General features: G+C 35.1%; 1 protein-coding gene across 2 annotated transcripts in view; it reads left to right on the forward strand.

Moving 5' to 3' along the window:
- The window catches only part of SMAP1 (small ArfGAP 1), a 249,405-nt gene that overhangs the window by 94,030 nt on the left and 130,802 nt on the right, over positions 1-24,573 (forward strand). For both annotated transcript variants that reach the window (XM_044676039.1, XM_044676040.1), the window contains exon 2: positions 8,629-8,762. In XM_044676039.1, the coding sequence (XP_044531974.1) occupies positions 8,629-8,762 (134 nt within the window). The remainder of the gene's footprint in view (positions 1-8,628; positions 8,763-24,573) is intronic.

A 24,573-nucleotide genomic window follows, 5' to 3' on the forward strand; every position in this document is an offset into this window, starting at 1 on the left:
CAGCCTAGCAGATCAGGAACAGTAGGTAGCTTGGATCTGCAAGAGAAGTGGCTTTTCCCTTTTGGCCAAGAGCTCCTGGAAAAGCTACTCAAAGGAAAGCAGCCCGGTGGCCAGGGAAAACAGAAAAACGAGAGAAAACTAAAACACAAAAATGGCAGAAGCAGGCCAGCAGCTCAGGAGAAAGTCTGGAGTTCTCTCAGAGTCCTTGAGGTGGAGGGAGGGTGAAAAGCCATGGTAGGAGAAATGTGGCTTTTCAGAATTTATCCTACCTAGGCTTTCTTAAAAAATTGAGAGTTCTTTTTCCATGTGTTCACCATCAATGTAAAACATAAAATTTATATATAAAGATAACTTAAAAATATTATTTTTTAAAAAGATTTATTAGTAGTCTCTAGAAATTAAAACCACGTGCCATGCTAGCTTAGTCAGTTTAAAAGTCATGCCGTTGTCTGCCACCACCATGGTGGATAGAGAGCAAAGAGGAAGTGAACTGCCAGCCCCTCAGTTTTATCCCTGTAACTGTGGATTGAAATGTGCAAAGGGGAGCAGGCAATTGGAGTTGGAAGGGACCCTGAAGCAGCCCAGCAGAATGTTGCCCATTCAGAATTTCTTTCGTGTGGGGCCAACAGCAAGAGGAGTTTGGAGGAGGCTTCTTAACTGTCTTTTCACTCCTGACTGGACTGGGATCCTGGAGGGTTGGTTCTTTGGTTGGGAAATTTTGATTTTGGGGTGGCTTCTGAGTGAATTGGGTTCCTCTGTACTTTTATTAATGATTATTGGGAGATCACAACTACTAATGTCAATTCCTACTATCTTTATTTACCAACAAAGAAGACATTGAACAGCAATTCTCCAAAATGGCCAGAGAGCTTGATCTCCTGGGGGAATGGGCTTGAAGGGAGGGGGGCGCAGACCCTTCCCCGATCCTGCTTGAATCCATTTATCCTGTTACTTCCCTCTTATATTTAGTTTAGAAATATTTGATAAGCGATTGTAAGGGGAAGAGAGAGTTAGATACTGTGACCAACACAGAAGAAGTCCAGAGCTGCTCTTTTGGGGAGAAGTCTTAGCTGATGGTGAAGTTCATCCTTTCCCTCCTTCCTTGATTCCCCTATACCTTTTCCCCCTGTACCCTGAATTTAATAAACCCCCGATAGTTTAATACTTAGAGTCTGGAGCAGTTACACTGAGTGGGGGAAGGTGGCTGATCTGGTGGCTGAGGGGCAGACCATTGCCTGACTCCATCTTGATGGGCAAAAGTTAACTAGAACTTAGGAGTGTCGGAGGCTTGTCTCAATAGGGCTGGCTCTGAAGGTGGGATCCAATCCATTAAGGTCTCAACTGAACCCCAACACCTTCCTTCAACATCCCCACTATAGCTTTGCCAGTTTGGGGAACCCCTTTGAGTTTGTTCCATCAGAGGTCTTTCCTTTGGGGGGGGGTGAGTGATAGCTGATCTGGCCCATTGAAAGCTAACAAGGTGGGGGAGTCTAGTTACACACCCCACTACCATCAATACTCATCAATACTCTAGACAGACAAAAATCCCCCTGTCTACGTCATTGTGTAATGACAAGAAGCCAGTGGGCTGATGGGAAATGTAGTTCAAGGATCCCAAAATTTTTAATAACACACCACACTCTTCAGCCTCTTGGGGTCCCAAGTCTAGCTGCTCTCAGGGGTAAGTCCCTGGTGGTCTTAGCTGCCAAGAACATAGAGATTGCCCCACACTTGCTCTAATTCTGGCGCACTTGCTCTGACTGGCACTGTATGTGGGGTGGGGGAGGGTTGATCAACTCACATTTTGGTGGGAGCTATTTCACCCCATTTTGGTGTGGAAATGCCCAAAGCCCACATACCTTCAATGCTCTGCCCTATTGTGGAGTCCCTTCATTCATCTGAACTTGGGTTTTTTGTCCTTTTGATGTATTATTGATTGGTCAATGGTGAGGAGAGTAAGCGTACTGCTTCTGCTCTGCAACTATCTTAACCCGGAAGTCTCATTCCCATCTTCCAGATATTTTTCTTCTTACTTAGTTTTGATTTTCTAATGGAACTATTTCTTAAACAATATTTGGAAAGGATTATATGAGAAGCTGAAAAAAATTAAAAGGGTTCAATATAAATTTATCTAAAATTCTATTCTAAAACAGTTTTAGAATTTAGAAACAGTTATAGAGTTTCCCATAGCTATTCAGAGTACACAGATTTAACTAAAATACCTAATATTTCTCTAATTCTTCTCTTTTCAAAGGTAAATGACATTAAGACATATGTCCAGGAGACTTTTTGGTTTACTGTAGATAATGCCAAAGTATGATTTAGGATACTGACATGACAAGTTGTTAGTTTCATGATTCTATGTAATCTCTCATACTCATTCAATAAGCACCAGGCATTTTGTTAAGCTCTGAGGATACGAAAATGAAAGCAAAGCAGTTCTTGGCCTCAGGGAGCTTATATTTGAGGCAAACAATGTATACACAAATTAGTGAGTAGAAAATAGATACAAAATAATTTGGAATGGGAAATGAAGTAGCAGTTGGAGGGGATCAGGATAAATTGAGAATAAGAACTAATTTATTGAAGGGAACTAAGGGTTTTGAGGTAGGCAAGGGTTCTATGGAAGACATAACCTTTGTAAAGATGAGGATTCGAGAAATAGGAATATCATGAAGAGGAACACCAAATGAGTAGTTCAATTTGATATAGATCAGTGATGGAGAACCTTTTAGAGTGGCTGGTGATTGAGAAATATCCTTAGGCTTGTGTGGAGAGGGGGGAGTGGAGCAGCCTGGCCCACATCCCTCTGGTTTTTTAGTAACAAACTCTGTGCTGGGGCATGTTGTGTGCAGATGCAAAGCATGGAATCCCTGCAAAGGTACAGGGAGAGCCTCACCCAGAGTTCCAGGGGACCCCCCTGGAGAACTTTGGGTGAGGGGCAGTTGAGAAGGGTTGGAGATGATCCTATGTGCTAGGGAATTTATAATTCTCTTAATATTGAATATTATTTTAATAAGCAGACTGTGCTTTAGCCCCATGACTAGCTCACCTTTTTTCATTTTGTAGTTCTTTGCCATCCTTTATAAATCTTCTCTTACATATCAAAACCTATGGAATCTAGCCAGAGCGTATTTAGAGGAAAATTTTAAATCTCTGAGTACCTATAGCAAGAGGGAAGAGATCAATGAATTGGGCTTGCAACTTAAAAAATTAGAAAAAGAACAAATTAAAAATCCCCAGATAAAAACTAAATTGGAAATCCTACAAATTAAAGGAGATATTAATAAAATTGAAAGTAAAAGAACAATTGAACTAATAAATAAGACTAGGAGCTGGTACTTTGGAAAAACAAATAAAATATATAAAGTACTGGTTAATCTAATTAAAGAAGAAAGAAGAGAATCAAAATTGACTATATCAAAGATGAAAAGGGTAATCTCACCTCTTATGAAGAGGAAATTAATTAAGAACAATTTTGCCCAATTATATGGCAACAAATATGACAATCTAGGTCAAATGGGTGAATATTTACAAAAATATAAATTTCCAAGATTAACAAAAGAGGAAATAAAATACTTAATCCCATTTCAGAAAAAGAAATTGAATAAGCCATCAAGGAACTCCCAGAAGAAAAATTCCCCAGGGCCATATGGATTCACAAGTGAATTCTATCGAACACTTAAAGAACAACTAATCCCAATACTGTATAATCTATTTGACATAATAAGCAAAGAAGTTCTACCAATTCCTTTTATGACACAAATATGGTACTGATTCCAAAGTCAAGCAGACCAAAAACAGAGAAAGAAAAAAAAAACAAAACAATTACAGACCAACCTCTGTAATGAACATAGTTGCAAAAATCTTAAATAAAATACTATCAAAAAGATTACAGTAAATTATCAAAAGGATTATACATTATGATCAGGTGGGATTTATACTGGGAATGCAAGGGTGGTTTAATATTAGGAAAATCATCCAAATAATTGACGATATCAATAATCAAACCAACAGAAATCATATGATTATCTCAATAGATGCTGAAAAAGCCTTTGACAAAATACAGCACCCATTTGTATTGAAAATACTAGAAAGCATAGGAATAGAAGAGCCCTTCCTCAAAATAATAAGCAGTACATGTTTAAAACCATCAGCAAGCATCATCTGCAATGGGGACAAGTTAGAAGCCTTCCCAGTAAGATCAGGAGTGAAGTAAGGATGCCCATTATCACCTGTATTATTTAATATTGTTCTAGAAATGTTAGCAATAGCAATTAGAGAAGAAAAAGAAATTGGAAGGATTAAAGTAGGCATTGGGGAAACTATAAACTATTAATCTTTGCAAATGATATGATAGTATACTTAAATAATCCTAGAAAATCAACTAAAAGGCTAGTGGAAATAATTAACAACTTTAGCAAAGTTGCAGGGTACAAGATATAAACTCATACAAATCATTAGCATTTCTGCATATTTCCAACAAAATTCAGTAGCAGGAACTAGAAAGAGAAACTCCATTTAAAGCCACTCTAGACAGTACAAAATGTTTAGGAATCTATCTGCTGAGACAAATACAAGAATTATGTGGATACAACTACAAAACACTTTCCACACAATTAAAATTAGATCTGAATAGTTGGAAAAACATTAATTGTTCATGGGTAGGATGAGCTAATATAATAAAAATGACATCCTACCCAAATTAATCTACTTATTCAGTGCCATACCTATCAAACTACCAAAAAACTTTTTTTTATAGAATTAGGAAAAATTACAACAAAGTTCATCTGGAAGAACAAAAGATCAAGAATATCAAGGAAAATAATGAAAAAAATGTGAAGGATGGGGTTCTAACAGTACCAGATCCTAAACATTACTCTAAAGCAGTGCTCATCAAAACAATATGGTACTGGCTAAGAGTCAGAAGAGTGGCTCAATGGAATAGACTAGGGACAAATGACTTCAGCAAGCTAGTGTTCGATAAACCCAAAGATCCCAGCTTTTGGGACAAGAACTCACTATTTGATAAAAACTGCTGGGAAAATTGGAAAACAATTTGTGAAAAATTAGGTTTAGGTTGAGATCTTACACCCTATGCCATGATAAATTCAAAATGGGTAAATGACTTAAATATAAAGAGTGAAATCATAAATAAATTAGGTGAAAATAGAATAGTATACTTGTCAGATCTGTGGGAAAGAAAAGAATGTAAGATGAAGCAAGAGAGAGAACATTACAAAATGTAAATTGAATGACTTTGATTATATAAAATTAAAAAGGTTTTATACAAACAAAACCAATGCAACCAAAATGAGAAGGCAAGCAACAAACTGGGGAAAAAACTGGGAAAATTTTTTTTATAACAGCTCTAACAAAGGTTTAATTTCCCAAATATATAAGGAACTAAGTCAAATTTATAAAAAAATCAAGCTGTTCCCCCAATCAACAAATGGTCAAGGGACCTGAATAGGTAGTTTTCACATGAAGAAATCAAAGCCATTAATAAGCACATCAAAAAGTGCTCGAAATTCCTCCTGATCAGAGAAATGCAAATTAAAGCAATGCAATGCAATGTAAAACTTTACAATGTAAGGTACCACCTCACACCTAGCAAACTGACCTATATGGCAGCAAAGGAAAGTGATAAATGTTGGAGGGCATGTAGCAAAATTGGAATATTAATACACTGCTGGTGGAGTTGTGAATTAATCCAACCATTCTGGAGGGCAATTTGGAATTATGTACAAAGGGCTTAAAAAGAATGCTTGCTCTTAGATCTAGTCATACTACTGCTGCATTTATATCCCAAAGAGAAAAGAAGAAAAATACGTGTACAAAAATATTCATAGCCGTGCTCTTTTTGGTGGCAAAAAATTGGAAAATGAAGGGGTGTCCATTGATTGGGGAATGACTGAACAAGTTGTGGTATCTGATAGTGATGGAATATTATCGTGCTGAAAAGAATAATGAACTGGAGGAATTCTATGTGAACTGGAAAGACCTCCAGGAATTGATGCGGAGCAAAAGGAGCAGAACCAGGAGAACATTATACACAGAGACTGATAAATTATGGCACAATCGAATGTAATAGACTTTTTTACTAGTAGCATTGCAACAATCCAGGACAATGCACAGAAACTTATGAGAAAGAACAATATCCACATCCAAAGAAAGAACTGTGGGAGCATAAATGCAGAAGAAAAACATATGATTAATCACGGAGTTCGATGGAGATATGATTGAGGTTTTGATGTTAAATGACCACTCTATTGCAAATATGACTAACATGGTAATGGGTTTTAAACAATAGTACATGTATAACCCAATGGAATTGTTTCCCCTGGGAGAGGGGAGGGAAGGGGTGGTGTAGGGTGGGAATCATGAATCATGTAACTGTGGAAAAATATTCTAAATGAATTTTAAAAAATAAAATAAAACAATAACAACAAAAAAATCTTAATGAGATTCTAAATTTTCCTACTCTCTCTGTTCTCCCATTTACCAATAAACATAACATCTAAATAAGCTTTATGTGACCCCCAATATGTATATGCTATCCATTTAGTTATCTTTTGATCATCTGTTCAAAGGTGTGTATAAAGCATTTCAAACTCTACTGTTGTTAGATGTACTATACGGTGCCCCCCATAGGCATATTTCACTTCTTAATTATGTTTTACTTGGGTTGTTAAATTGATTTTCACTCATTAAAACATATAACCTATTGATTATAGGGAGATTGTCTCAGAAGGATGCTATAGGAAGTATTTAAATTGGGCTTTGAAATTTACAAGGGATAATTCAGAATGGGTATTCAACAATGGCCCTTGTATTTGTAACCTCTCTGGCATATTCTTTTACTACTTGATTGCTAATATCATTTAACTCTTTTGTTGTTAGTAATGAAAGGTGGGTGGATATATGAGATGTCCTTGAGATTAGTCACTAGAGAAGATATATTAGCTGACTAAATATGTGCTGAAAGAGAATAAATAGTTGAGGATATTCTGAAGTTGTGAACCTGGATATGATGCCGTTAGTAGAAATAGGGAACTTTAGAAGAGGTGTGCATTTTTGGATGTAAGATGGTGTATTCTCTCAGAACATGATAAGTTTGAGTTGCCAGTGGAACATTTTATTTTGAAATGTACACCAGGCAGTTACTGATGTGAGACCAGGCTTGGCTTTGGACATTTAATAGTCATTATTGAAGAGATGCTAATTGAATCCATTGGAGCTGACAAGTGAGAGAGAGACAGAAAGACAGAAAAAAACATGCAGAGATGGACAAAGACAGAACAGAATGGCACTTTGGAAGTACATTCAGAGTTAGGATCTTCCACTTAGAGCTTTAGGAAGCAGCAGTCACTAGGAGGTAATTAATTATATCCATTTGTCTTTTGGTGAACAAAGCCAAAAAACTTAGCACCACAGAAGAGAAATACTTCTTAGAATTGTAACTGAACCTTAATTTATCAGTGAGAAATTTTAAACCTAGCAAGGCTAATTTGTTTAATGTCATATAGCTAGATAATTACATAACTGATAGTAGGGTTTAGGTTTCCTGACTCCTAGTTTGGAACTATTTCCATTTTGTAACTTGTTTTTTTTTTTTTTTTTTTTTTTTTTTTTCATTTTAAGTGAAACTTTTGTCCTTTGTAGTTAAGGAGCTATTTTGTTTGAGGTAAATCTGTTTTATGAAAGATATGTATTGGCAGCCAGAGGTATTGTCCTTCAGATAAACATTTAAAATGTAAAATTTTCTTATTAAAACAGAACTGTAGTATTTGTAAATCATTTTAATTCACTTATACATGTATGAAATACCTGTTTATTGTCTTTTCAGATCTTAGGTAGGGTAGCAGTAGCTGGTAAATAAACATAGGAAATTGTGTTGAACTTGATGTTAGTTTAAAATGACACATTATTATTGCCTCATCAAATAAATATTTTAAAGAATTGAAGATAAAATAATTTTTCCAATACATTTTTATTTTTTTAAACTGCAAAGTGACTATATAGCTTTTAAAAGTTTTAGTTCTTATGAAAAAAACTAATGCATTAAATACATTTTAAATCAATATTATTTTCTTCAAGTGCTTATTTTAAGACCTACTTCTGAAAAACTTAAGAACTACTCTTCCAGAATAAAACTAACCAGGTATTAGGAAACCAGTGGATTATAGTTGACCAGCCAATATAAAAGCAGCTTTGTTGAATTTAGAAAATAAGTTTAAACTTATGTTAATCTGAGACCTATCATAATGAAATGTTCTGTTTACCCCATTAAGTTAATATAATTAATCAGAATTTTAGATATTTTTAGGGGAAATGCCATAAGATTTCTGATTTAAATGAAACGCATGAAAAAGTTTTACCCATAAATTGATCTAAAAATGGTAGACAATTTTAGTATGGTTGCCAGAAAGGAAAAATCAGTATCATTGAGATTGCTAAAGATTAGTTTGTAACCTTTTTAGTATTAGCTAAAACATGCCTCTCTTCTTAAAAATATTTAAAATATGTTTGTAATTTCTCTTTACTTGTACTTGAGTTATATTAAGAATCTTACTTTATAAAATACAGAAATAATATATCTTTTCTTCTTCGCTTCTTCTGATTTAGGTCCACGATGGGCTTCCTGGAATATTGGTGTATTTATTTGCATTCGATGTGCTGGAATTCACAGAAATCTTGGTGTTCATATATCCAGGGTCAAGTCAGTCAACCTTGATCAATGGACACCAGAACAGATACAGGTAAAAGTTTACATATGGTGAAGTTTAATGTTGCTTACAAAATATTGATTATGAAAGAATTTTGTAAAATATTTGAGACATATGTAGCACCTGAGAACTAACATTAAAAGGTAAAGTTGAAATATGTATATCCTTTTCAAGATAATTCTCAGCCTAAAATCTAAATACACAAATATATATATATATAGTAGAATTTTGATGATTTTTCTCCTTTTTTTCATATTTTACTAAAGTTAGAAATAAGTGATAATTAAAAATGTCACTTGATTTTTGTAAGAACTCTCTCAGAAAAAATATTTTAGGAGTATCCTATTTGTAAAACTCATGAGTCAATATATGCTGTTTTTCTACCTGACCCCTTTTTTTTCTGAACAAGAATAATGGTACTATCTCATTCAAATTCTTAATTAAAAATTATATCTAACTTACATAGTTAGGCGAATCTTGATTCTACTTTAAATTTTTAAGCATTTATTGAGGGAGGGATGACTTAAGTCCTGCTAACTTTGGGGTTAAATCTTTCCAATAATAATAATGTTGGTGTGATCTCCATTATCATCTTTTTATGGTTTATAAGAAAGCATTTTGTTTTGTCTTTAAAAATGTAAATAATTGTAATATTTCAGGTCAATAAAGATTTATAGTATAGGTACCTCCTATGTGTATTACATTACTTAAAGTTACTACATATCTGTTTTTAAAAATTGGAAGCAAGATTAAGAATCTTTGTAAGTTGTTTTTTAGTTCTACTTGATTATCACAAACACAACTACAAAAAGAGACTTTTTAAACCTAGGATAATACCCATTTCATTTAATGTGAATGGTACAGTCAAATTACACATCTTTTTATCTTGGATTTATTTTGAGGTACCTCGAAATTTTTTTGGAAAAATAGACAAACTTTTTTATTTGGTATGTTTTCTTATATACTTTTTTTTTTTAAACCCTTAACTTCTGTGTATTGACTCATAGATGGTAGAGTGGTAAGGGTGGGCAACACAGCTGGGAAGTGTCTGAGGCCAGGTTTGAACGTAGGACCTCCTGCCTCTAGGCCTGACTCTCAATCCACTGAGCTACCAAGCTGCCCCTCTTGTATACTTATTAATCCTCTGAAGTTTGTTTCTTTCATTTCACTGAAACAACTTTTAAAGCTAATCAGTAATCTCATTTTGAAGGCCTGTAACCTTTTCTCCCTTTTTATTATTTCTCCTTATGCTCTTTCTTGGTGTCTTTTGCTATTTGTCTTTCTCTAGTCCTCAAAATTCATTTCTTGGCCTTCTATCTTTTACCTTGTGTGATGTCTTGGAGAATTCATGCATTCTCATGACTTGAATTATTATGTGTATGTATTGTGATTTCTAAATCTAAATCGGTAGCTCTCAGACTAATTCCTGAGGCTTTTGCCTTCTGGGCAGGTCCTATTTTGTGGTTGAACTTGAGATGACTGCAAAATTCCCACTCATCATCTCACCATGCTGTTCTCTTCTACTTTTCTAGTACTTTTCTAATTTTCACAATCACTCTTTGTCAGAACTGTAGTCATTTGATTAAGACTGCTTCATTGCTTCATTATCTTGACCCTGTTATATCATTTAATCATTAAGTCCTGTCAGTCTTTCCTTTATAATGTTTCTGTCTCGTTGCTACTACCCTTATTTTGGCCCTTAACATTTCATGCTCAAGCTTTTTTCAGTAGCCTTTTAACTAAACTTGGGTTTCTAGTTTACTCCCTTTGTATTTGTCTATCAGATTTGCCATTAGACTTTGAGCTCCTTAAGAGCAAAGATTGCTTTTTTTTGCCTTTTTTGTATACTTAGTGCTTAGCATAATGCCTGGCACTGAGCAGCAATTTAATAAATGCCTGTTGACTTGGCAGCCTTGCATTCAATTCAATTCTGTAAACATTTATTAAACACCTACTATGTGCCAAGCATTATACTAATCTCTTAATATACAACGAAGAAAAAGATAGTCTCCGCCATCAAAGAGCTTACAATCTAATGGAGGAAGATGGTACACAAAAGGAAACTAGAAGGTATATAAAGGTGGGGCATTGAGGCCACCAGAGGTTATCTTGTTCATTGAGTGAGAGAGTAAAGCAGCAGATGATGTTTCAATCATATTTTTCTTCATAATCAATTTTTCTGCTTAGAAATCTTATACTGCTTCCTTATTGTGTATAAAGTCCAAACTCCTTAGTTTATAATTTAAAATCAATCACGTTGTCTTTTTAATATGCCTTTCCAATTGCATCTCCAACATGAACTCCTTATAGACTGGTCTATGCTAGGGCCTCTGTACATGATCTTCTCATCTTAATATTGTCCTTTGCTCCTCTCTCAGTGCCAAAGAGACAATAAATAACCTTCCAGCAATTCTTTTAGTCTTTTATCCATAGTCCAAATGCTCTGAGGCTTCTCTACTATAGGTTGTTGGCTATTTATTAGATTGAACATTGCTATTGTTATACAAGGAAAGCCAGTTTCTAAAGTTCTTGGCCTAGTAAAGTGTTCTGTGATGCATCTTCTCAGTTTATAACATATGAATACAAAGAGATAAAAAAAAATAATCATGCTAGTTCTTATCCATTCACATAAGAATACCTTTTTAAGGTAGTTATCTTGGGAGATTATGCACCTATTCCAATGATGCTACCATGATACATCATCTTTTAAAATCACTCTTCCTGTGATTTCTCTCTTCATTTCCATAAGCTACATATGAAAGTCATTCACATTATTTTATATAGTCAAATGACCTAAAATGGTATTACTTAGCTAGATCACCTTCTTTCATCACTAGAAGTAACTCTGAATTACTTTTATTGGTTATTTCCAAAATTCAAATCATCTCATAAAAAACAAAAGTGACTCCAACAGAGGATATTTAGAAAAATGTGAGACAGGCTCAGGAGACAGTTCCAAAAGAAGAGTGCTAGAAAGTTTTGAGCAGTGATTCTTGGAAAATGCATTAACTGGTCCTAGTAATGAGAATTTTATTATTTAAAAGCACATGAATTATTTTTAGCATTTGAAATTAGATGACTTGGTTGACAGAAATACTGTCATCTCTTTGAAAAAACCAAAAAGAAGCTAGAACTATTATTAACTTAGGCAGAAACTAATATTAAAGTTAGTCATAGAATCATGAGATTTATGAGGCACCTCTGAGGTCAACTAATCTAAACCTATTAACTTAAGCATATAAGGTAGTGTTATGTAATGAGTACAGAGCTGGTTTAAGAGTCAGACGGAATTAAGTACAATTCCTACATTTGACAAATCTTGGTGTTGTGTCCTTGGCTAAGTTCCTTAGCCTCTTGGTGTTTTGGATAACTCTTAAAAATGACAGTTTGTGAAGAAGATGACAATCTGCATTGGCAGAGGAAATTTCTGCACTTAGGAGCTCCCTATATTAGTGAAATCACAGGTTTAGTCATTATTCCTATCTATTATAAAACATCTTTAACAAGTAGCCATCCTACTTCTCAATTTTCTCAGCCATTTTAATTAGTAGTGTACATGTTATATTTGTTGGTGCAAAATGTTCCTTAGTGTGGAGGATACACGAGCATGTGATTTCAATAGTTTTCTCTATTTTCTATCTTTTAGACTTAAAAGGCATTGTAAAACAACAAAATCAGTAAGAATTTATAACAAATTGTAATAAATGCATTTGTATTTATTGCAAAGAAATATTCATTCTTGTACAAGGAAATGATTTTGAAATAATGTTATATTTTAAGTTCTAATAAAAGATATGAAAGAGGTAGAAAACACCAGCAGTTCTGATTCTTGAGTTTACTTTCTAATTGTGGAGACAAGATCTACATAAATGAACCAACATCAAATTTAAAAAAAGCATGTAATTAAATGCTAGACTGTGCAGTATTGATCTAGAGACTTAGACAAAAGAAAGATAGTAGTGTCCTGAAATTTCATAAAGCAAAAGGCTCTTTAATAAGGATGGATGGGATTTAGATTGTCAGGAAAGAGGAAGGACAATGGAGGTAAAGGAAAGCATGACTTGTGAATGTGGGACATTAAAAAGGTCACCATGATCTGAGAAGGTTCTTGTTGAAGTATAGTGAAAAAGGAAGATCTGATTCACAACTGGATTGATTTATTAGTCTGAATTTGATGAATCATATAGGAAGGACCTTAGTTATAATCGTCATTTCTTCTTCATATCTCTTGAAATACAGACATACTTCTACTAGTGTAATATAGATATCAAACTAGTACAACTAGTAAACTGGATAACTTTACTGTATACTAAGTTAAATAAATTATAGTGAGACAACATCAAAATTGTTATTGTGTAGAGAGTTAGCTGTATATTCCAAGGAACATGATAACCACACATGTAGTAAAGTTAAAAGTTGCTCTTAAGAATTCTTAGACCAAAAAGTCTAGGAGCTTACAGTAGAGAGAATATCAATTCTATTAAAGTAAAATTTAAAAAAACTGAAAATATAGTTCAGCTTTGTCCTCTCTAAGAGGCATCTTAAGTAAATCCCTTATACCTGAGACCATTTTATTACAAGGTTATTTTGGTGCATCTGTAATTAAGTGTCCTTAGATGGGTTTCAAGATGGACTTCTCTGTTGTGTGAGCAATAGCCTCCCTCTCAATGTTACATGCTGTCTTCATCATTTCTCATTACCTAACACAATGGTCAACACATGATAGATGGTCAATAAACATCCCCATATATGTGTATATAATGTCTCTGAGAATTGCATACCCCTTAATTCACAAACTTGGTGGTTTTTTTTCTTCCATTTTAGATGTTTTGACAAAATGCTTATTTTTTAACAAACTTTTTTAATCATTCATGGCCTCATGGACATACTTTAGGTTTTTTTTTTTTAAACCCTTACATTCTGTCTTAGTATTGATCCAAGGCAGAAGAGAAGTAAGAGTAGACAGTTGGGATTAAGTGACTTGCCTGTGGTCACAGCCAGAAAGTTTCTGAGGTCAGATTTGAACGCAGGACATCCATTCTCCAGGACTGGTACTCTATCCACTAAGCCAGTGATGGGTAAATTTTTTAAAGAGGGAGCCAAAGGAAAGGAAATGCTCATTTGTCAGTCTGTTTCTAAGGGAACTCTTTTGAAGTTTCATCATATTGTATCCTACTCATTATATTCACCAGATTAGGAATAATGACCCACTGGCAGATAGAACATGTCTGGGAGCCACATCTGGCCCCAGGGCTGTAGTTTGCCCATCACTACACTAAGCTACCAAGCTGCCCTCATAATTACTTTTAAATGGGTTAGAAAATCTTACCTGGGGGGCAGCTAGGATGACCAGGCTCAGTGGATTGAGAGCCAGGCCCAGAGACAGGAGGTCCTGGGTTCAAATCTGGCCTCAGACACTTCCTAGCTGTGTGACCCTGGGCAAGTCACTTAACCCCCATTGCCTACCCTTACCACTCTTCTGCCTTGGAACCAATATACAATATTGATTCTGAAATGGAAGGCAAGGGTTTAAAAAAAAAAAGAAAGAAAAAAGAAATTTTTACCTTATGTTGAGCATTGATCCAAATATTTAAATTTGCCTTCAAAGACAGAGGAAAGCAGAGGCTTAAAATTGGAGGGAATTTAGGAGATAATTTATTCTAACCTCATTTTGCAAATGAGGCTATTGAGGCCTTAAGAAATGTTTAAAGACTCTTGTAGGTGGTAGATAGGGGAGCTAGGACTCAAACTTAGCTCTTTTGTTTCCAAATTAAATGCTCAAAACCTTATGCATCATCACTGCATAGTTATACTTAATGAAAGTTTATGTTTTGGAAACAAATATTTATTAAGTGCTTACTATATTCCAGGCACTCTTGTTAAGAGCTGAGTACATAAATACAAACAAAAAAGAATAACAATCCTTGCTCTTCAGAATCTTATATTCTTCTGGGAGAAACAGCACACAAAAGGGAGCTGAAAAGTGATTTAGGGCATGGAATTTTTATCTGGAAAGTTGGGAACAAAGCTGGGAGGGGAATGATAGGATAGCTTGAGACCCTCTACAAAATGAAGAGTTTATTTTATTTTATTTTATTTTATTTTGTTTTTGTTTTTTTTACCCTTAACTTCTGTCTATTGGTTCATAGGTGGAAGATTGGTAAGGGTGGGCAATGGGGGTCAAGTGACTTGCCCAGGGTCACACAGCTAGGAAGTGTCTGAGGCTGGATTTGAACCTAGGACCTCCTGTCTCTAGGCCTGGCTCTCAATCCACTGAGCTACCCAGCTGCCCCTGAAGAGTTTATTTTGTAGCTATTGTATAGAAAAATTTCACAGTGAGTAGATGTGGCATCAGGGCAAGGATGACCAGGTTCTGAGAGAAGTTCTAAGAAGACATAAATAGAGGCATGATTTTGAATTCCAGAAGCTTTAGAGCAGTGCTGGGAAGGGAAAATATTGCTCATTTTAAAAGAGGCATAATGTAGAAAATTTCTTATAATCTGTTTTCAAAAAGTATTATTCAACTTAGCATTAGTTAAAATTATCTGCACTACATTCTTTTTCTTGATGTTTTTCATTTTATCTTAAGCTTCTGGAATGCTAGGGAGAATTACTTAGGGTTTTATTTTGCTATATAATTCTCTATTGTTAGGGATTTCCTGTAGTTCTCAAGTTACACATAAAAAAGAGGTTGCAAGATGTCTCTTAGTGGCAACCTCATATGAATATTATATCAAAAAACTCCACAGTGTTTGGTTTCTCATTAAGTATTTGCTCTGATGTATAAATTACCTTTTCCCTTCATTCAGCAAATATTTTAAAAAATTTACCATTTGAAAACTACTCTGCTAGATTGTGGGGAATACAGAGAAGATACATTTCCCACCCTCAAAGACTTGGGAGAGAGGGAAGATAAAGCAAATGTTACTATGATCAATATCAAATATTTATTAATTGTCAAATTGGGAATGTTATATTGCCAAAAACATATTTATTAATTGATGAACCAAATGAACATTGATTAGATACTGACTGAAGAAGTAGAAGTTCAGGGAAGAAAATTGCATAGCTCTGTTCTCTTTGCTATATGGCAGCTTATTTTTAAAACACAGCATGATGTAATAATAAAAGTACCGGACTGAGAGTACTGGTTTCTGTTATCTTAGGTAAGTCAATTCTACTCTTTGGGTTACAGTTTCCTCATCTTTCATTTAAGGGATTTGGACTGTATGATGTCTAAAGTGCTTTTCAATTCTAAAATGCTTCATAAATAAACATTTATTTAGCTAGTTATTTTAAATTTTATTTATTTTTACTTTTTTAAGATTACATATCAAGTTTTAAATATTTATTTTCTAACATTTTGCAGGCCATGTTCTCTTTCCCTCTCCCCTCCTTATGTTAGGGTCTGAAATCGCAGACTCCAAGAATGGAGACCCGGAGGCAATGCAAGTTCACATGAGACATTTTATTACTAGGGCACTAGTGCTGTTCCAAAGTAAGAGCCACACCTAGGGGGAGGGTTACATCAGTTATATAGACCTTCGGGGTTGCTTGCTCAAGCTGGTAAGTCAGATAACAGGGTATCTCTGGTTCTGGTATGTAGCTAAGCTGGGGTGCTGTTGTGCAGCTCATGCCAGGAAGGGGCCCAGAGGGGTTGTGGTTCACTAACTGCCATGTATCCAAGTTTCAACCTTACACTTAATCCTCCCTAAGAAGTGTCTACAATGTGAAGACTACTGTAGATGACCAGAGAACATTTGGAAAAGTTCATTCCTGCCTCTTGGAACTTTTAGATTTGTAGGGAGTAAACTTCAAATGTAGATAACTATAATACAAAATATTTAAAAAATTTTTTTAAATTATCAAAGTACTATGTGAAGTCTAAGAGAGAGGGTACTATGAAGTTTGTAGGAAAAAGAGCTCCTGGCAGGAGAAAACATTTGAGATGGACCTTAAAGATAAAAATGGGTAGGGGAGACATTTTGGGCTTAGGGATTAGTAAGAGCAAAGACTTAGAACTGTACAAGGGCATAGTACTTTTGGGTTTGGGTTAGAGGCAGGAGAGGAGGGTTAAGAGTAGTTCGTGCTTCCTGGAGCAGCGGGTGTATTGAGAGGAATAATATGAGACAAGGCAGGAATGATAGGGTGGTTACAATGTGAAGTAGGATGTTTAATGACAACAAAGGGGTGGGGTAGGATGGGGTATATTTTTCCTCAATTTTTCAAACTTTACTGCTTCTCTTTTGCCTTCCAGATAATGAAAAGACCAGGTTAAGTCTAAGAAGAGATTTTTTTATGTGTGTGCATGTGTGTTAGTTGTGGTGTTGGTAGGACATGAGAGGAGGGAGAAAATGGAGATGTGAAAATCTGTTGGGAGATTATTACAGTTGTCTAGCTGGTAATGAAGGTCTTTATAAGGGTATTGAGGGAGGGGATATAAAAGATGTCAAAGAGCTAGAATCCTCTGGCCCTTGTACTGATAGATTGGGTAAGAGAGGTGGGGGCAAAGGAAAAATCATAGAAGACCCTGAAAGTTTTGTACATAGGAGACTAGGTGAATTGGGGGGCCATAGAAAAGGAAAAATCAAAAGGTAGGCTAGATTTGAATTGTAGAGAATTATAATTTTACTTTGGACATAATGATTTTTCATGTAATGATAGAACATCCGAGTAAAAATGTCTTGAAGGTAATAGAGATGTGAATGTTCCCCAAGGCTCTCTCTTGGGTCTTCCTGTCTCTGTGTATTTTCTTGGTGATCTCACTAGTAGCTACAGATTCATTTATTATCTCTATGCAGATGATTCTCAGATCAATTTGTTCACAGCTAAACTCTCCCAGCCTCTATTCTCATACCTACAGCTGCCTATTGGACATCTTGAGATGTTTATCTTGTAGACATCTTAAATTCAACATATCAAAAACTAAAAGTATTATCTTCTCTACTCCCCTTTCCCCATCTTCAACTTTCACTTCTTCCTAACTTCCTTATTACTCACAAGCACCACCATCCTCACAGTCACTCTGGATTGCAACCTGGGTATCATCCTGGGCTCCCAATTCTCCCCCATACCCATGACATCTCTCATATATGCTCTTTTCTTTTCTCTTACACTGCCAGCATCTTGATACAGGCCTTTATCATCTCACACCTGGACCAATTGCAATAACCTTTGGTAGTCTCTCTGTCTCAAGTTTGTCTCTACTCTAAACCGTCTTCCACTTGGTAGCAGTCTCACCCTGTCATTGAACTATTCAATCAATTTAGTAATTCTCTTATTTCCTCCAAGATTGAGTAGAAAATTCCTTCATTACTTGGCTCCTTCCTGCCTTTCCAGTCTTCTTATACCTTCTTGCTTTTCTTGAACACATACCTATTACTTCATCTCCTGACTGTACATTTTCTCTGGCTATTGTTCTCGTGTAGAACTCTCATCTTCCTCCTCTTCACTTCCTGGCTTTTATGGTATCTTTTAAGTCTCAGCTAAAGACCTACCTTTTTCAGGGATTCTTCTCAAGATCTCTTTAATTTAGTACCTTTCCTCTGAGACTACCCTCAATTTATCCGGTATATATCTTATTTGTACATAATTGTTTGCCTATTGGAATAGAGTCTGTTTTTTGCCTTTTATTAATATTCCCAACTGGCCCTTAGCACAATGCTTAAAAAATTGTAGGCGTTATAGTAGACTGACTAATAAATGCTTGATTTGAATCCATTAAGGACACTTACATAGTCAGGAAGTGTTATGTATGGAGAACTTTTCTAGGAAGTTTAGTAGTGATTGGGAAGAGAAATGAGGGAATTCACTGACTGCAATAATAGGGTTAAAGAAAAGGCAAACTGTTTTTTTAAAGATTATAAATATATGAGCATGTTTTTTAGGAGGAAGAAAGAAGCCATGGAAGCAGAAAAGATTGAAGATGCTGGGAAGAAAGGAGACAACCAATGTAGAAAGGAAGAGATAGGAAGTAATGGGATCAAAGGTATAGGTAGAGAGATTTAATTTAGAAGTAGTACATTTTCTCTGATCCAGTGGGAAGAGGAACTACAGGGGTAGCCTTATCATTTTCTTTGGAAGGGCTAGGCTACAATTTGTAATTTAAAAGCGAATGGCAAAGAAATCTATATACTCTTTGGTATGGTAGAGGGGGAATTCAACTGAGAATTAGGAAGACCTGGGCTTAAGTATCAGTTATGACAATGCTTTCTTTATAAAAATGGGCAAGTCACTTAGAGAATTGCTTGGGGAACTGAGAAATTAAAAGTATCAGTTAGGGAGCAACTGTTGATCTGCATTGGTAGAGTTTCCTTCTGGGAGTTCCCTACCAACAATATTATACATTTGGACCCCAAACAACTCCAGCAAAGCATATTAATAACTGGGTATGACTGTATCCTGAAAATAGAAACAGTTTGGGTGGTTTTTTTATTCCTTTTCCTTTAAGAATTTCTAAAAACATACCACTTGGTTTGAGATCTGGCAGTTTCCCCATTATATTATAGCTGTGTGAATTTTATAGTCGCAATGATTATTGTATAGTTAAACCTTTATTAAAAATACCTTAACAGTAAATGGAATTCCCTTTTTGCTCTTTTTAGTAATAGCTTGCTATCTTGTCATTTTCTTCTTTCTCCTAAAAAGATCAATGGTGTTTTAAAAACCAAAAAAACCCCTTATCTTCTTGGTTCCATTAATATTTACCTCAGTTTAATGTTCACAATGATGATTCTCTTAAGAAAGCTATGGTTTGAAGTGTAGATGAAATGGTGCTTAGATGCTTATATAGTTTGTTTTCAACACAAAAGGTTTAAATGAAAAGATTGTTTGTTACCCAGAACATGCAAGCTCATTCAGACTAGTAGGTTTCATTTTTCTTTGTTTCTCCAGCATATAGCACAGTGTCTTGCATAGGGTAGCTGCTTAGCAAAATTAAAAAATTAATTGATTTCTGGTTAATCAAAAATTTTCTATTAAATTCAAGAATGAGTAATACATTCTCATTTCTCTTTCAAACAGTGAAATGAAAAAAGCCAACCTCTAGAATAAATAACTAATGAATTTATTCTGTTATTAATTTTTTCTCAATAAACTTATCTCATGATGTTCTCAGGGCTACCTAAACTACTTCAGTGACTGTTCTTTCAGAATTTACAACTAAATTCCTGTTGATGGGTTCTCAGATGAACTCACCACATACTTTTTAGCAAGTAATTTATTTTAAGTTTCCAGTGTTTATGTTTTGCCATTTATTATTTTCTTTCTCACTGAATGTCATTTAATTACTATTTGATATGGAAACTTGATCAGTAAGTAGAGATGACAATAATGCTACTTAGCTGAATTCAGTTAGTTATATGAAACTTTACAGCTCTTAACAATGTGACACCTTACAGTTGTGTTTAGTTAATTGCCAATCAGGAGTATGTTCTCTGTAAGTTATTTACCTCTAACCAGTAGCCATTAATAAATATGTTGGTATATGTCAATTATGTTTAAAGATTATGAGCAGCTAAAAAGACTAGTAGTTGATTCCACAGCACCATATTTAATTATGCAATATGAGCTGGGTGTGTGGTTTATATTATTTGACCTTCCTTCCCTGTTTCCAGAAAGGAAAATAAAAACCCCCCTCTCTTCCTGAGGAAAAAAAAATTTTTTTGTAAAACTTAAGGGAATGGACTCTAACTAATATTTCCTAAGAGTTCCTGAGACCAAAAATGGTGGCCCTTCTCTTCCAGCAGCTGGAATCCAAAAGATCTTGAAACCAGTCCTGAAAGGCTTGCTCCTATGCAAGAAATCCTGATGGCTTTTGAGAGGAAGATAGAGAACTATTCTGGAAAAGTTCAAGTGGTAGTAGAGGTGAGTTACTAACTTGAAGAATGTGTTTAGGGACTATAAAAATTCATTTTCTGTCTTCAATGAAAGATTTTAGAAAATTATATTCAGTTGAGGCAACTGGATATGTCAGTTTGTTCTAGAGAGACCCTAACAAGTATAAAATGGTAGATTCAGTCTTTGTGCCTCTCTAGTCCTCCTCCCTCTCCAACTCCTGTGCTTAATCTTTGTAAATGAATGCTATATTTGTTTTTTAATTTACTTAAATATTATGTAAAATGTTAATAAAATATATTTTCTTTAAAATTTTGTGCTTTGAGTTTTTGTTTTTGTTTTTGGATAGCAGATGCAGGTGAACATGTGTAGGAAGGAGGTCAACATATATATTGAGTTGCTCCTAAAAGTTGGTCTCTTTGAAATGCTAGTAATTACATATTGACAATTTAAATGGATATGAAGACTAAAGATAATTTAAAAGCTTATTAATGAGACAGTAAGAAGTTTTACGGCCTAGAGATAACTGTATTTGCATAGACATATACATATTGTAAAACAACATAACCCAGAGGATAGAATGTCAGACATGGAGTCAGGAAGGCCTAGGATCAGATCTTGTTTTTGCTACTTTCTAAAGGTATGACCATGGATAAATCACTTATTATCTCTAAGTTTCAGATTCCTCATTTGTAAAATGATAATAATACCTGCAGTTATGCCCTGGAAGTGTTATGAGATTCAGCTTAAGTGTCTGTAAAGTGTTTTATAAACTTTAGAGTGATTAAAATATAGGTGTTTAAAATCTTATTAAACAATTGAAGCAAATGTTTACATTTTTTAACCATTGGTATTTAAAAGCCATATGATAAATACTTAGGGACCTCTCAATAAAAAAAAAAAAAATTTGCAGCCTTTTCCTCATCTTTGAAGTAGCTAGAACCTAGACCCTTTCTCCTAGCTAGAAATATGGCAACTTCTGCTCACTTGCTTATGGAATTGTGGGGATAGAACAGTAAGGGGACTTAATGTCATCTCATTCTTTTTCAGGGGAGGTTATAGATCTAATTAGGGTTAATTGACTTTCCCAAGGGCACATAAGCAGTAAGAGTCAGAGCTAGAATGTAGACATAAGGTTCTCTGCTTTCATATTTATCACTTTTTTTCCCACAGACTACTTTTCTTCATAAAGAAAAGCTTAGCACAATGTGTAGTGCTTAATAAATGCTTGTTGACTGACAAAAAGTAGTAACATGGAGCAATATCATGAAGTTTCTATCTTGACTCTGGGTAAAGAATTTACCAAATCCTTTTTTTTTTTAACCCTTGGAATTCGGTGTATTGTCTCATAGGTGGAAGATTGGTAAGGGTGGGCAATGGAGGTCAAGTGACTTGCCCAGGATCACACAGCTGGGAAGTGGCTGAGGCCGGCTTTGAACCTAGGACCTCCTGTCTCTAGGCCTGACTCTCACTCCACTGAGCTACCCAGCTGCCCCCTTTTACCAAATCCTTTTGATGAAAAAATTCTCAAGAATTTGCTAAGATCACAGCCTCAGAATGTTATGCTGAATTTATAAAGAAACTTTGGAGGGGAAGAGGTGTCAGCATATAGAATGAAAGAGAACTTGAGTGTAGAAAACAGAATTGGGAACAAAACCCGCCAAACTTTTGCTCCGAGAAAGTGGATACTTTATAGTTGTGTATTTTGTGTTCTTATAGATATAAATGCCTATGATCTATTAAGATCTTTTCTTTAAACATTATTGATTTTACATAAAGGAACTTGTACCCAAGTATTCGTTTGTGAAGGTACATATAGTAAATGTTTAAATTTATTTCTATAAGCTTGATGTGTATACTTTTTTGTTAATAGAAAATGTAGACTTTTGAATTTATTTTTAACAAACTAAATGAGCAATAGCTGAAATTTTTTTGAGTGGGTCACTTGCTAATCTTCTTATGTTCCTAATGATGTCTTTTATCATGACATATCTTGTCCCCAGGGGTCAGTTACCTATTATTATTGTTATTATTATTATTATTATTATTATTATTATTTATTATTTTTAAACTCTTACCTGCCATCTTGGAATCAATACTGTATATTGGTTCCAAAGCAGAAGAGTGGTAAGGAATAGGCAATGGGGGTTAAGTGACTTGCCCAGAGTCACACAGCTAAGAAGTGTCTGAGGCCAGATTTCAACCAAGGACCTCCCATCTCTGGAACTGGCTCTCAACCCACTTGAGCCATCTAGCTGCCCTTATTATTTTTCTTTTTCTGTTTTATTTCAACCTTTCCCTTCCTTCTCGATTTTTATTACCTTGTTTTGGGAGCATTTGATTTGTCATTCTTCCTTGCCTTTTAGTATCATGCTTATACTTAAGATTTTTGTCTCACCAAAACAAATTTTATCCACTGTTTTATTAACCCCAGCTCTAGCAGTAGCTCTATTGAGGCAATGACTTGCTATTTTGCTTGTTATTTGAAATTAATATTGCTTCTTATCTGCTTTTTCCTTTTGTTTATCTTCCTGTTTTTTCCTTGCTGTCTTTTTTATTTTTAATTTTCTGAGTTTCCCTTATAAGATTTGCTTTTTGGCTTTTTAAAAGAACTTATTTAAAATGCATTTATTCAGCTGATTAAAATTTATTTTTTTATACATTTTGATTCAGTGCTTTGAAGACACTAAATTTCCAATAAGAAAGCAAACAAATTATATTTCCAACTGATAAAACTATAAAGACTCTTCAGGCTCTCTGTAAAACATGAAGGTTTCCAGAACTATTATTTAGGTTATAGGAACCTGCCATTTTTAGTTCTGAGAATGGAATTAGAAGACTTTTTAAAACCAGAAATATTTAAAACATTACTCTTAATTTTGTGTTAGCATTATATTCTAGGAGAGTATATGAAATTTTAGTTTTATATAGTTTCCTTAGTAATGGTATATTGAAAAGTTGCAAAAACACTTTATCCATGGGATCTATGCTAGGACTTACTGTTAAATTGTATTAAAAGTGTTTTATTTCAAGTACCCTTCCTTGGCTGAGATCCAGAATACTATTAGACCTAAGTTCCAGTTTATTTGGTAATTTATGTTGATGTCTGATTTTATTGCTGGGTCTAAAGTAGATTTTGAAGAATAATGAGATGTCAGTTGATGACAAAAGCAAACAGGCCATTGACATTTAAAAGATGGAAGGTAGGTGGCTGTAACAAGGAACTTCTGAAAAAGATGGAGAACAGCTTGAGTGACAGGATCGTCAGTTACAAAACTTGGAATTTACCCAGGGTGGCATGAGCCAAGGGCAAAAGACAGTTGGGGCCACCTCTATAAAAGCCCATGGACTGAGCCACCTAGGACCTTGATTTTGAGGAGGGGACATTGGGATGGGTGGTGAAGGGAGGGTAGACCATAGACCTGCTAATCCAGTATCCATATCTCATTATCACAAGAAGGTTCATTCATCTTGTTGCTAAATTGAGCTGAGAGATAACACTAGGACTGCTGCTAAGAAGAACATCACTATCCCTCCCTATCTTTGGTTCAGGCCATGGCTGGGCTGGACCAGGGACTGTGAGAGGGGGAAGAGTCTCCAGCTGATATCAACCTACTGCTCTTAGATATAGATTATCTTAGTTCCATAGACTTAGCATAGCATTTTCCCAACACCTTTTTCCTTGTCCAGTTCTTACCCTTTTGAGTTAAAGCTATAAACCCTGTTACAACTTAATCCAAGTTAAGATTGTTTTCTTACCCAGGCTAGTAAATATCTATAGCCACAGGGAAGGGGTTTGTCAACCACATTCAGAAGAGCATTATCCATTTAGTACAACAACAACCAGCCCATAATCAGCTTTATCATCAAATCCAACCCCAAGCCAGGGACCTAGACAAGCTATTGAACATACATATAGCCCCTCACCGGATACTTGGCTTGGGCACCTTGGGCACATTAAGAGGCAAGGGCTTGGCTAAGCTGAACACCCATAAGTCTTGGTGCTTAC

This window comes from Gracilinanus agilis, chromosome 4, assembly GCF_016433145.1.
Source record: "Gracilinanus agilis isolate LMUSP501 chromosome 4, AgileGrace, whole genome shotgun sequence".
NCBI classification, from domain to species: Eukaryota; Metazoa; Chordata; class Mammalia; order Didelphimorphia; family Didelphidae; genus Gracilinanus; species Gracilinanus agilis.